The 11,414-nt window shown below is 39.1% G+C and overlaps 1 protein-coding gene across 2 annotated transcripts; it reads left to right on the forward strand.

Annotated features, from left to right (window-relative positions):
* The first annotated feature begins 1,644 nt into the window (after positions 1–1,644).
* Positions 1,645–9,481, forward strand: LOC130927562 (small ubiquitin-related modifier 3-like). Of its 2 annotated transcripts, XM_057853498.1 has the most exons (4): positions 1,645–1,812; positions 2,238–2,366; positions 2,442–2,513; positions 7,888–9,447. In XM_057853498.1, the coding sequence occupies exons 1-4, from the start codon at positions 1,792–1,794 to the stop codon at positions 7,951–7,953; spliced, it is 288 nt and encodes a 95-aa protein (XP_057709481.1). In that variant the 5' UTR covers positions 1,645–1,791; the 3' UTR covers positions 7,954–9,447. The 2 variants fall into 2 exon arrangements, with proteins under 2 accessions (XP_057709481.1, XP_057709480.1); XM_057853497.1 differs by having other exon boundaries at positions 2,238–2,513; positions 7,888–9,481.
* The last annotated feature ends 1,933 nt before the right edge of the window (positions 9,482–11,414 follow it).

The raw sequence follows: 11,414 nt of genomic DNA on the forward strand, positions 1-11,414 counted from the left end.
GCCCCAGATTGTGGGAGATTGTCAGTGGTCTTGTATGTCTTCCATTTTCTAATAATTGCTCCCACAGTTGATTTCTTTACACCAGGCGTTTTACCTATTGCAGATCCAGTCTTCCCAGCCTGGTGCAGGTCTACAATTTTGTCTCTGGTGTCCTTCGACAGCTCTTTGGTCTTGGCCATAGTGGAGTTTGGAGTGTGACTGACTGAGGTTGTGAACAGGTGTCTTTTATACCGATAATTAGTTAAAACAGGTGCCATTAATACAGGTAACGAGTGGAGCCTCGTTAGACCTCGTTAGAAGAAGTTAGACTTCATTGACAGCCAGAAATCTTGCCTGTTTGTAGGTGACCAAATACTTATTTTTCACTGTAACTTGGAAATAAATTCTTTAAAAATCAAACTGTGATTTTCTGTTTTTTCCCCCCACATTTTGTCTCTCATGGTTGAGGTTTACCCATGTTGACAATTACAGGCCTCTCTAATCTTTTCAAGTAGGAGAACTTGCACAATTGGTGGTTGACTAAATACTTATTTGCCCCACTGTAGATAATAAGGAAATAAGATTTAAAAAAAAAAAAAAAAAAAAATGCTGATGGTGGCTCAGTGACCATCTGACGTGGTTTGTTTCTCAGATGAACAACAAGTTGAGGAAGGAAGTTTTGATGTAGAGGTTGAAGGAATAAAAGAGGCAAAGACTGAGTCACAGCCAGAAAGTGTTGATGACTGTGTTGATTTCTATTCACTATTCCCCCCTCCCAGTTACAGTCTGTCACAGTCAATTATACTGTAAAGCTGGTTAATATGGAAGTTATGTGGTTGTAAGGTTTATTAAATATTTGTTCATGTGCCCCTTTTGATCTACATATGAGCACCTGCCCCTCCACCGGTCTCTGCACGGCCCTGCTGAGAATTATTTTGAGTTGCTACAATAACATTTTGGCAAAATGGACCAGTCTGCTGTATCATATTGTCACTTTCATCATTTTTGAGCTGTCTTTGATTCCCCCCTCTATAGGTTGATCATTTCTATCAAATTATGTGGCATCAGTTTGTTGGGAATGCATCACCTACTTATTATCAGGAACAGACACGGCACTCCGCATACGCATAACACGCACTGCGCGTAGGGCACCAACTGCCTGAAGGGGCACCCCCAAAAAAAAAAAAAGTTTGAAAAAATCCTAAAAAATAGTAATTGTAATAATAACAACAATATATAGTATTTAAAATAAAACTTTGTAAAGCCTGATAAATGCAAGTAATACAAATATAAGTAACATAGGCTCATTATTTACACAAAAAAAGAATCTCCTGTGCGGCCCTCTCGTCAGTCTACCTTTGGTGCCCCCCCCCCCCCCCAATTCCTTAGTGGTCTGCTCCATTTCTATCGTTGGGGGAGGGGGGGGCACCACAAAAGCATTTATCCCTAGGGCACCAAAATAGTTAGCTGATCAGGAAAGATATCCCCCTTCCCCGTTTAGATCTGATGTGTTTTCGAAGTGTTCCTCTATTATTATTTATTTTAGTTTATTGGCAGTGTATCATATAAGTATGTAACAAAATATTGAACTGATTTCGCCCACACGCAAATCGTCGCGCGCGCTCCCGTCACTATCGGCCCGCCCAGAAATTGGAATCACGTGACCTTGCGTGATCGAATTACAGTTTAAATTTCAGTGCGCGCGCCTGCCGCACATCGAACGACGACGAGAGTCTACGGCTCACCGCGGCTGAATTAACAGTCGTTCTCCTCCTTCAGTTCGCGTATTCCTGCAGCCTCAAACGAGTAAAAATGTCGGAAGAAAAGCCAAAGGTGAGTCATTTCCACGCCGCCGGCTGCATCGAATAGGACGAGCATTAGCACGTTATGCTAACGCTTAGCTAACGCCGCTTCCATGGCTCCGCATTTGAGCGGGCGCTAAAACAAAGGTTGTCACAATTAGACCAATTCTTGACGAAATGGGCGAGTTTTCTTGATTTTTCTTGGTTTAACCTTTCCGTTTCGTCTGCTAACTCGATATTGCTCAAGCTCTTTGTATTAAGACGAGGTTTGACGAAATAAATGCTATTGGTAGCCAGCTCATTTGGTTTGCGCCATTGTGGCTTTCTGCGCCAGTTCCAACATGGTGTGCTAAACATTTGAATAGCGTAGCCGGCTAAAAAATAAAGAGACGGACACCGCCTTTTTGTTGTTGTTGTTTTTGTTTCCCAATTAACCACACGGCTGTGTGTTTGAAGGAAGGAGTAAAGACTGAGAACGACCACATTAACCTGAAAGTGGCCGGTCAAGACGGCTCGGTGGTACAGTTTAAAATCAAGAGGCACACTGCTCTCAGCAAACTCATGAAAGCATACTGTGAACGACAGGTACGTCAAACCATCTCGTCTTGTGTTGCAATTCTGTCATGCTCACATTTGAAAAGAATTTCTGTCTTTTTACAGGGACTGTCGATTCGTCAAATAAGGTTTAGGTTTGATGGACAGCCCATAAATGAGAATGACACACCTTCACAGGTTGGTATCAAAACATTCTTAACTCGTTGGCTGACTGTGGCGAAAGATCGCTGCCCAAGTTAAAATGGCTTGGACACATATCGCCATCAATAAGATAATCAATGCTATGGAAGTTTACATAGAAGTCACAATAACGTAAACCCTCAACAACCACAGCTTGAATGCACATGTGTGATAGTGGGTTTTCAAGTACAAGCGTTTTTGGGATGACATGAAACATGCACAACCTAAAAAGGATAAGACAAAAATACATTTCCAGGAAGGTGTTAGTGCGTTGCTCTCTTGCTTGCAAAAATATATTTCATGAGTACTGGGTAAGGATGTCCCCGATCACGTGAGCGGAAATTGGGCCGATCGTCTCATTTTTCAAAGGACCAGGTTTTTAATTTAAAATATATTTATTAAATATATACTATTTTTCTCCTGATTAGTTAGGAAACTTTAACGATTAGTCGACCAACCTTTTTACATATATATAATATACATACATACACACACGGGGGCATAATGCGCCATGAATCTGCTATGGCAGCATATAGACATATTGTTCTATCAAACACACTAGTACTTTTGTATTAAAATACAGCACTTTATTTTAACTCTTTCACTCCCAGCCATTTTCACCAGAGCAAGGCCCTTCGCTCCCGGCTGTTTTTTCTGGATTTTGACTGATTTTGCAAGGCCCACAGAAAATTCTGTTCTATTGCTATATAAACTTTGAACCCACCAAAAGAAAGATTGGACTCTCTTCTTTCAGCAGAAAAAAAAAAGTAAGTTCCTATCTTTTTCCATTCTTTAGAAATCAGCATTAGAAAATAGCTTAGTTTGAGCAATTTTCCAATTTCTGATGAAAAAACGGAGAAAATGAGCTTTTTGTAAACTCATACATTTCAAACATAACTTTGACTTTAACAAAGCTATTTTTTGCATTAGTTACATCCCAAACATCTGAATAATGTTTTCCTTTTACAAAATACTATGAACAACCAGACAAATAGAGCTTTAGATAGAATAGTAACAATTTATTCACACACAACGACTGAGAGATGACTGTTTGTCGCCGAGATGACGCCGTTGTCGCCACGTCAGCTGTGTAAACTTTTCCCTCATCGTTGTCTGTCTCACAAAGATGGATTATTTTTGCATTTCTGCGGGGTCTGCTAGGCGAGCCGCTCCACGGGGGGTTTCACTCGTTTTGCACGATCGTCCAGCGCCTGGTGTCCCAGGCGTCCTCTCGTTGTTTTGTCCGGTCGGAGCGCCGCCTGGGCTCAATCCGCCAGCGCTTTGACAATGCTGGCCGGCCGTTCACTGCTGTTGAATCGGCTTGTCTCGTCTTCCAAAATGCGCTACTGCCCTCCAGTGGCCAGTTTTATTGCTTTAAAATTGGTTTGGAGCGTTTTTCTTTGTTTCTCAGATACAGCGGAAGCTATATATGCTTCTTATTAAAAAAAAAAAAAAAAACGCAAAAGACGTATAAATACGGTTGTGGGACAGTTGAGCATTTAAAAATAAAAAGTATTTATACGGTTCCGGGAGCAAATGAGTTAAAGAAGGGTGCAAGAGAAGAAACTGCTTGTCTGTGCTTTCCGCCATATATATATATATATATATATATTTTTTTTTTTTTTTACCCTAAATTTTTGTTGACACTTACTACTTCACAAAAAACATTTTGGAACACTTCTTTAATGAAGAAAAAAAGTAAGAATGATACATCACAAACTATGAGATCAAATGCTGATAGCATTAACTAGTGCAAAAGAATGGAATGTAAACAGATTCAGAACACTGACTTCGCCTTTCCAACATGATTCAAAACAATTCTTTAAATAAAATCTAGTATTAATGCTATAGTATTGTACTACTGTATATAATTGTATTATTATGATTACATAATTTTTCGTTGCCAATCAGATTTTTCATAAATGGTGTAATTTGAAAGCTATTCTTAGTGTAGAATCTGAATTCTGAAGTATGTGAGATTAACTCCAGAAATTGTTATCTATATGTTGAACGTGACACTTTTATTTTGAAATGTTCACCAGAAGTACATTCGCTAAACCAATAACTGCAAGCTTGACACTCCGCATAAAAGTGCACTTCTCTTTTCGTCATTGCATGAGGTGTCAGTAGGGATGGGAATCGAAATCAGATTCCAATTCCGAACCGGTTCCTAGTGTTTCGAGGCCTCGACATCACAATGAAAAAGCCTTAACGATCCCTTTAGCGATTTCTAAAGACTCATATTGCGTCGTGACTGTCTTGTTGTCCAGACGCATCAAACTAGCATGGGGCCAAGAACCACCCGCTCCAAAAATTGGCTACACTTCACCAAGAAAGAGGGTGAAAATGAAAGGTTACGATGGTTTAGCACGAGCATTGCAGCCGTAAACATAACAATGACAGCGCGTAGGTTCAAACGCTCAAAAGTGTGTCTTCACTTCACGAGGAAAAATTACAACAAAACGACTTGCAGTCATTGCAAGGTGGAGATCACTGCATTGGGAGGGAATAGACTGCACTGTCCTTACCGAGACGCTAAGGCTTAGTCCTGGCTATACAGCTAGCTAAACTCAGAAATGACGATACAGAAGTCGTTGGTATAATTTGCGGACTTTATTCAACCATCACTTGAAGAGTGAAACTAAAAATAGAAATGAAACAAATCAATTTCGTCCTCAATAACAAACAGGTTTGCACCAAAGTAAATCAGCGATGATTAGCTGCTAATACAGTATAACAAAATGGTTAGCATGCGTTCGCTAGCATTAGCACATCGTTCAAACCACTACACAACTGGATTTAAGTGTCCGATCGCGAGTGGAAACACACAACAACAATAACACAAAAGATGATACATACATACATCTCTGTAGATATTTTACAAACATTAACAAAGAACGTAGGGTCGCAGCAGTCTTTCCCTCTCTCACTAACTCGCTCACTCGTTTGGATGCGGCATTTCTTCTTCGCATGAGGAAGTGCAAGGGCGCCCCCACTTGAGCGTGAACACACCATAAAAACTAAAAGGCATGCATTTCAATATACTGGTAAATAATACACTTTAACAGGGGTCCTCAAACTACGGCCCGCCCCGACATTTGGTCCGGCCCCCTGAACAATACCAGAGAGCATTTGTGAATTTTTTTTTTTTTTTTTTTTCCCTCAATAGTGTTAGGGATTTATTTTTGGGCCTTTTTCTGTGAAGAATTCAGAGATAATAACCAAATAACCCTCTATTTGATTAATAGTGTTATTGATATGTATTATATTATTATTTTTATTTACTTTTGTTCTGTGAAGAAGGGTTATTTGATTGTGGCATTCTGAAAAACAATAATTGTTTACATTTAGGCACTCCTGCAATCGTCACACGTTTTCTGTTACAAACTGACCCCAGCCCCTCATCAGAGAAGGGAAAAGTTATGTGGCCCTCACAGGAAAAAATTTGGGGACCCCTGCAAGTTTAACACATATTGCCAACGGCAGAACGACCTATATGCCAATATATACCAATATTGTTTATTTCTATTAGAAAAATGTTTCTGTAAAATGTTACACATTCTTGTGCATTTGCCACTTATTGCCACAGTTAATATTGAGGCTTTGGGCCTCTTTTGACCTCGTTGTGAGTTTGTAAGGTTGTGACTTCTGATTAAACAAACTCGATGCCAATCAAAACGTTTGCGCCCCCCCCAATTAGAATCGATAAGAGAATCGATAAAGAATCGAATCGTTAAGCAATATCGATAATGGAATCGGAATCGTAAAAATCCTATCACTTCCCATCCCTAGGTGTCAGTATTTTATTTGATTTTATTTTTTTCTCATTTTTCCAGTGCAACCACTGCAAAAAGTGTGGAGTCTTGGCGATGTACATCGCAATGTTAATTTTTTCCAATTTCGTTCAGGCCTATACCTAACAGAACTAGTCATGTTATATGGTGAAAATTTCTTGTTTTAAAATAATATATTGCAAAACTGCCCCAAAAATCGCAGTTAGTTTCTTCCATTATCATTCAGGCCTAATTAAAAAAATAAAACCTTAACCCTTTATTGCCAAATGTATCACATTTGATATACCTACATTTTCATGGTTTTGAGAGTAATTCAGAATTTTGACATTTCTTTTTGGGGAAAAAAATGATGGATGCAAGTCAACACATGCATCTGCAGGTTCCATGAGGGGGGGGGGGAACGGATTTTTTGCTAGTATTATAGATATTAGAGCACTTATTACACATATTCATTTTGTCAGGTTTTACAAATTTGAAAAAAAGGTTTCATTAGGACTTTTCAAAATTTTGGGATTCTCTGACAATTGCTTCATGTTGCAGGTCTTTATTCTGTTACTTTTTAACCCTTAATCTCCAGAATATACTCTGCAAGAGTACTGGAAAAAGGAAGAGCTGTAAAAGTACAGTACTGTAACATGTTTAGAACTTTTGTTCAAATAACACCCCAAAACCTCGGGGGGGGGGGGGGGGGGGTTGTATGTGATCGGAACGTGACTGTATCAGCAGATTCTCGAAATTGGGTGACTCTCCGTAAGTCATCACCATATCATGGTGTAGGGGTTTGCATGTCCCAGTGATCCTGCTAGGAGCTATGTTGTCTGGGGCTTCATTCCCCTGGCAGGGTCACCCATGGCAAACAGATCCTAGGTGAGGGACCAGACAAAGCATGACTCCAAAAGACCCTTATGAGGATGAACACAAATGGCGTCAGTTCTCCCTTGCCCTTAAGCGGGCCTGTTTCCCTGGAGTCCTTGGAGGGTGTGCTGGAAAGCGCCCCCTCTGAAGACTTCAACGCTCAAGTGGGCAATGACAATGAGACCTGGAGGGGTGTGATTAGCAGGAACTGTCCCCCGATCAGAACCTGAGCAGTCGTGTTATTGGACTTCTGTGCTCGTCACGGTTTGTCCATAACGAAACACCATGTTCAAACATAGCGGTGTCCATATGCACTTGGCAGCAAGACACCCTAGGCTGCAGTTCCATGATCGACTTTGTAGTCGTGTCATCGGATTTGTGGCCGCATGTTATGGACACTCGGTTGAAGAGGGGCCAGAGCAAATTAGGGTCACGTTGCCAGCGTAGGAACGGAACTCATACGTAACCCAGGGACTACCTGTATAGGAAGGTCTGAGTGGTGCCGTCGCCGGCTGTACCAATGGAAACTTCCTATATTCCAGGATGTGCTGCGCAATCCTGGACTGTTGGCAACTCTAGTTTGGAGTCTAAACGGAGGCTGCTGTTGCAGTGGCCACCATTTCCACTTGATCGCACAAGGAAGCCAAAGAACAGGCTAATGCTTAACTGCTTTAATGTCCCGAGTTTTGTCACAACTGACAGTTTTCGTTTGTGTGCTGCAGTTGGAAATGGAGGATGAAGACACTATCGACGTGTTCCAGCAACAGACGGGAGGAGACTTTTCTTAAGTGGAGAATGCATCCATATTATTATTTTCATGTTGTAATTATTGTTTATTTTATTATTTTCTTTTCAACACCCCCCCCCCCCCACCCCACACACACACACACACACAATTTTGCTGCTAGGCTTTTTACCACAGGCAGTTTTTGCAAATTTTGAATGGTAAGCGGTCTGTTTCTATTTGGAGAAAGACCCATTTGTGTGTTAAGCGGTAGAGACGCTTTTAGGTCGTAAAATTCTCAAGGACGATATACAAAAATCGTTTTTTTTAATGGTATTGTCAGATTGAATTCCAGCTATAGTGTTTGGAGCCAAAACAAAAGTTGTAATTTCATCACACCTGTATTTTCCGTCCATTTCTTTTGGTAGCTATATTCCAGGTCTTGTCATTTGTATCCACCTTTGCAGAGAAATAAACGTATGTATGATAGGAGCTCTATATGTGATGTGTCACTCAGAGCAGAATGAACTGAATGCTGAAAGTACAGTCAGTCACTTCATGTTGCTGGACCAAAAAAAACATCGCTGAATAAAATGTTCTTTTTATAATGGGTGTTGTGGCATTTGTGAGCTGAAATCTAGTCCTACAAAAGGGTTTCAAACACATTAGAATTTTTTAGAGCTGGAACAAATACTCGAGTTTAAAAACTGATCCGAGTAATTTTATTCACCTCGAGGAATCATTTCATTTTGACAGCTCTAAGCATCATGTTTTGCCCGGACTTTTAACGCGGGACAACGCCCTGATGTCATGTGCGTAGAGGAAGAAGCAATTAAAAAAAAAAACACTGCAGCCGACAGCCGCTACAAACGATGCCGACGTTGCTAAGAACTAGCCCACATGATGATACGGTGGTAGCAGGTAGCGTCTGATGCGTCTCATAGAGATCACATGTATGTTGAACTAGATGCGAAATGACAGCGGCATTAGTAAACAGCCGCCATCTTAAAGCAGTAGACTTCTAAGAGCTAATAAGATTAATGTTACTGTCATTCGCTCACGTAACGTTAGCCCTGCGAAGGGCTAGGTTTCTATTAATTATGACCACTGTCGATGCGTGGCTAACGTCTTACATACAGGCTTTATTTAATCTGTGAAAACAGCGCTGTTGAGTGATGAGGTTGTAAAATAAAAACAATGCTAACTGTCAATTTTAGCTCAGTAGTCATTGCTGGATAAAACACCAAATAGCACTGGTCCCTAATGTGCTCCAACACAGCAGGTATCATACATTTATTTTGAGCACTGCAAAAACTCAAAATCCTATCAGGACTTACTGTTTAGACTAACTTAAAACTTAACTAGAACTTGAAAATAGCTTGACACAAATGGAAATTCAATTGAAACACGGAGAAACACCTCTAACTTTTAAGTGATGTGTGTTATCAAGCATATCGGCATTTTTAGGTAAGAACTATACATATATTTATAAGATCTAAGTTTTTTGAGTGAAAGCAGTGAATTAGTCTTTTTTTTTTTTTTTTCTAGTTACATCTGAGATGCAATTGTTGGCTGTTTTCAACAATGTACATTGAAAATAAAGACATTAACTGGAAATGGTTCAATATTAGATGAAATGTCTTGTTTTCTCATGTATATTTATAATTGCTCTTCACCTAAAATTGTTTTATCCGATTACTCGAGTAATCGATAGAATTTTCAGTCGATTACTAAAATATTCGATAGCTGCAGCCCTAGAATTTTTATCAAACTTTTCATGACCACTGAATGGGATTATTTCAAATACTCTGTAAACTCAAGCAGTCTTTTGTAGTGTTGCAACGATTAATCGATTAACTCGAGTAAATTGATTAGAAAAAAGCTTTGAATCAAATTTTGCTGCATCGAGGATTCGTTTAATTAGAATGGAGATGTAATTGTTTTGAAAGTGTTTGCATTGAGTTTTATTGATTTGGGTGGATACACTCCCCTTTAGTGGTAACGGTGAATATGACATAACTCATTTAACAAGGTTGAATCCAGTTGCTCCCTGTTAAGACCAACATATGGTAAGTTTTTGTTTGAGACAATATTTTTGATGCATTTGTATTTTAGTTCATCTGTATATTTGAGTTTTTTTGTGTGTGGGAATGTGAATGATTTGTTTAGAGCAATTAAAAAATAAAAAAGGTCAGCATTTAATAGCTTTTAAGCTAGTGGAGCTTTACTATGCAAGTTAGCCATTTGTTTTGTTGTAGTTAGATCCTTATTTTTCTTTATGCATTCACAATTTATAGGTACATCAGGGTTTTTTTTTTTTTTTTTTTTTTTTTTTGGGACAACGATTTGTTAAGAGCATTGTAAAAAAATATATTTATAGCCATTTTATAGCATTTAAGATAGCGGACTTTTGCTATGCAAGTTAGCCAATTGTTCATTTGTTGTACTTCGTTCCTCATCCTTTTTTTTTTTTTTTTTTAACAATTGGAGGCTAAGCTCGGGTATTTTCATTTAAATTAAAGTAATTCTGCATAGGTTGAAGAAACACTCGGGGAATTTTACCTTGTGTTTGGATTTAATGCTATTTTGCAAGGGCAATCTTAGCAATCCTTTGTTTTACAAGTCCTAAAATTTATTCTGCAACGCATTAAATGTTCCTAATCTAATTATTCGAACTAGCTAGTCGATAGATGAATCAATTACTAAAATAACTGATAGCTGCAGCCCTAGTCTTGTGTTTTAATAGGCTGAACGCTTTTGGTACACCCAATGCAGATTTACCTCCAAGGTGGGAGATGCTAGTGTAATACATAATATGTACACTAGAGGTCTGCATTTTGTACAGTATTCGCATTTAATGCTCTTTTGAAAGTGCAATTTTAGCAAACCTTTTTTTAAATCTCCTAAAAATTATTCTACAACGCATTAAATGTTCCTAATCAGATTACTCGATTATTCAAACTAAATTGATTGCTTGATTACTAAAATAATCGAAGCTGCAGCCCTAGTCTTGTGTTTTAACGGGCTCAAAGCTTTTGGTGCACAAAATGCTGAAATGCAGAATTGGCTCCAAGGTTTTCGTCGCTAGTGTAATACATAATATGTACACTAGAGGTCTGCGTTGTCCCTTGTAAGTATTCTGTCCTGTGTACTTAATCTCTGGCCTGACCTCCATTTAGATGTGCATTTGAAAAATTGGTAAAGGTCAAACTTGGTTGACCTTTGAAAGGCCTTACAAGGGAAATCGGTAAATTTAACATACCATTGCAAAGACTTGGGGGTGGGGGGGGACCCTAACCCTTCCAATATAAATGCGTCACATCTTTCCGTTCTGCCTGTGTTCTATCTTGAACAAAAAGAAGCTTGTGGCTGCTTTCACAGCTCATTCACTGTACCTTATGCCATGTGACGTGCTGACAGCACACAGTTTGTTCATTATTTGGTGCAACAGATGGCTCATTGAAAACATCTTGTTCTTGCATTAGAATGGAAAAAAAAAAAAAAAGGCCGTTTGGTTCAATTTTT

This window comes from Corythoichthys intestinalis, chromosome 12 (genome assembly GCF_030265065.1).
Source record: "Corythoichthys intestinalis isolate RoL2023-P3 chromosome 12, ASM3026506v1, whole genome shotgun sequence".
Taxonomy (NCBI): domain Eukaryota; kingdom Metazoa; phylum Chordata; class Actinopteri; order Syngnathiformes; family Syngnathidae; genus Corythoichthys; species Corythoichthys intestinalis.

Bases quoted from the DNA above. Each gene is read 5' to 3' on its own strand.
- LOC130927562 (XM_057853497.1), top strand. From the start codon at position 1,792: ATGTCGGAAGAAAAGCCAAAG. The intron at 1,813-2,237 runs GTGAGTCATTTC...GTGTGTTTGAAG, and splicing joins TGTCGGAAGAAAAGCCAAAG to GAAGGAGTAAAGACTGAGAA. The intron at 2,514-7,887 runs GTTGGTATCAAA...TGTGTGCTGCAG, and splicing joins AGAATGACACACCTTCACAG to TTGGAAATGGAGGATGAAGA.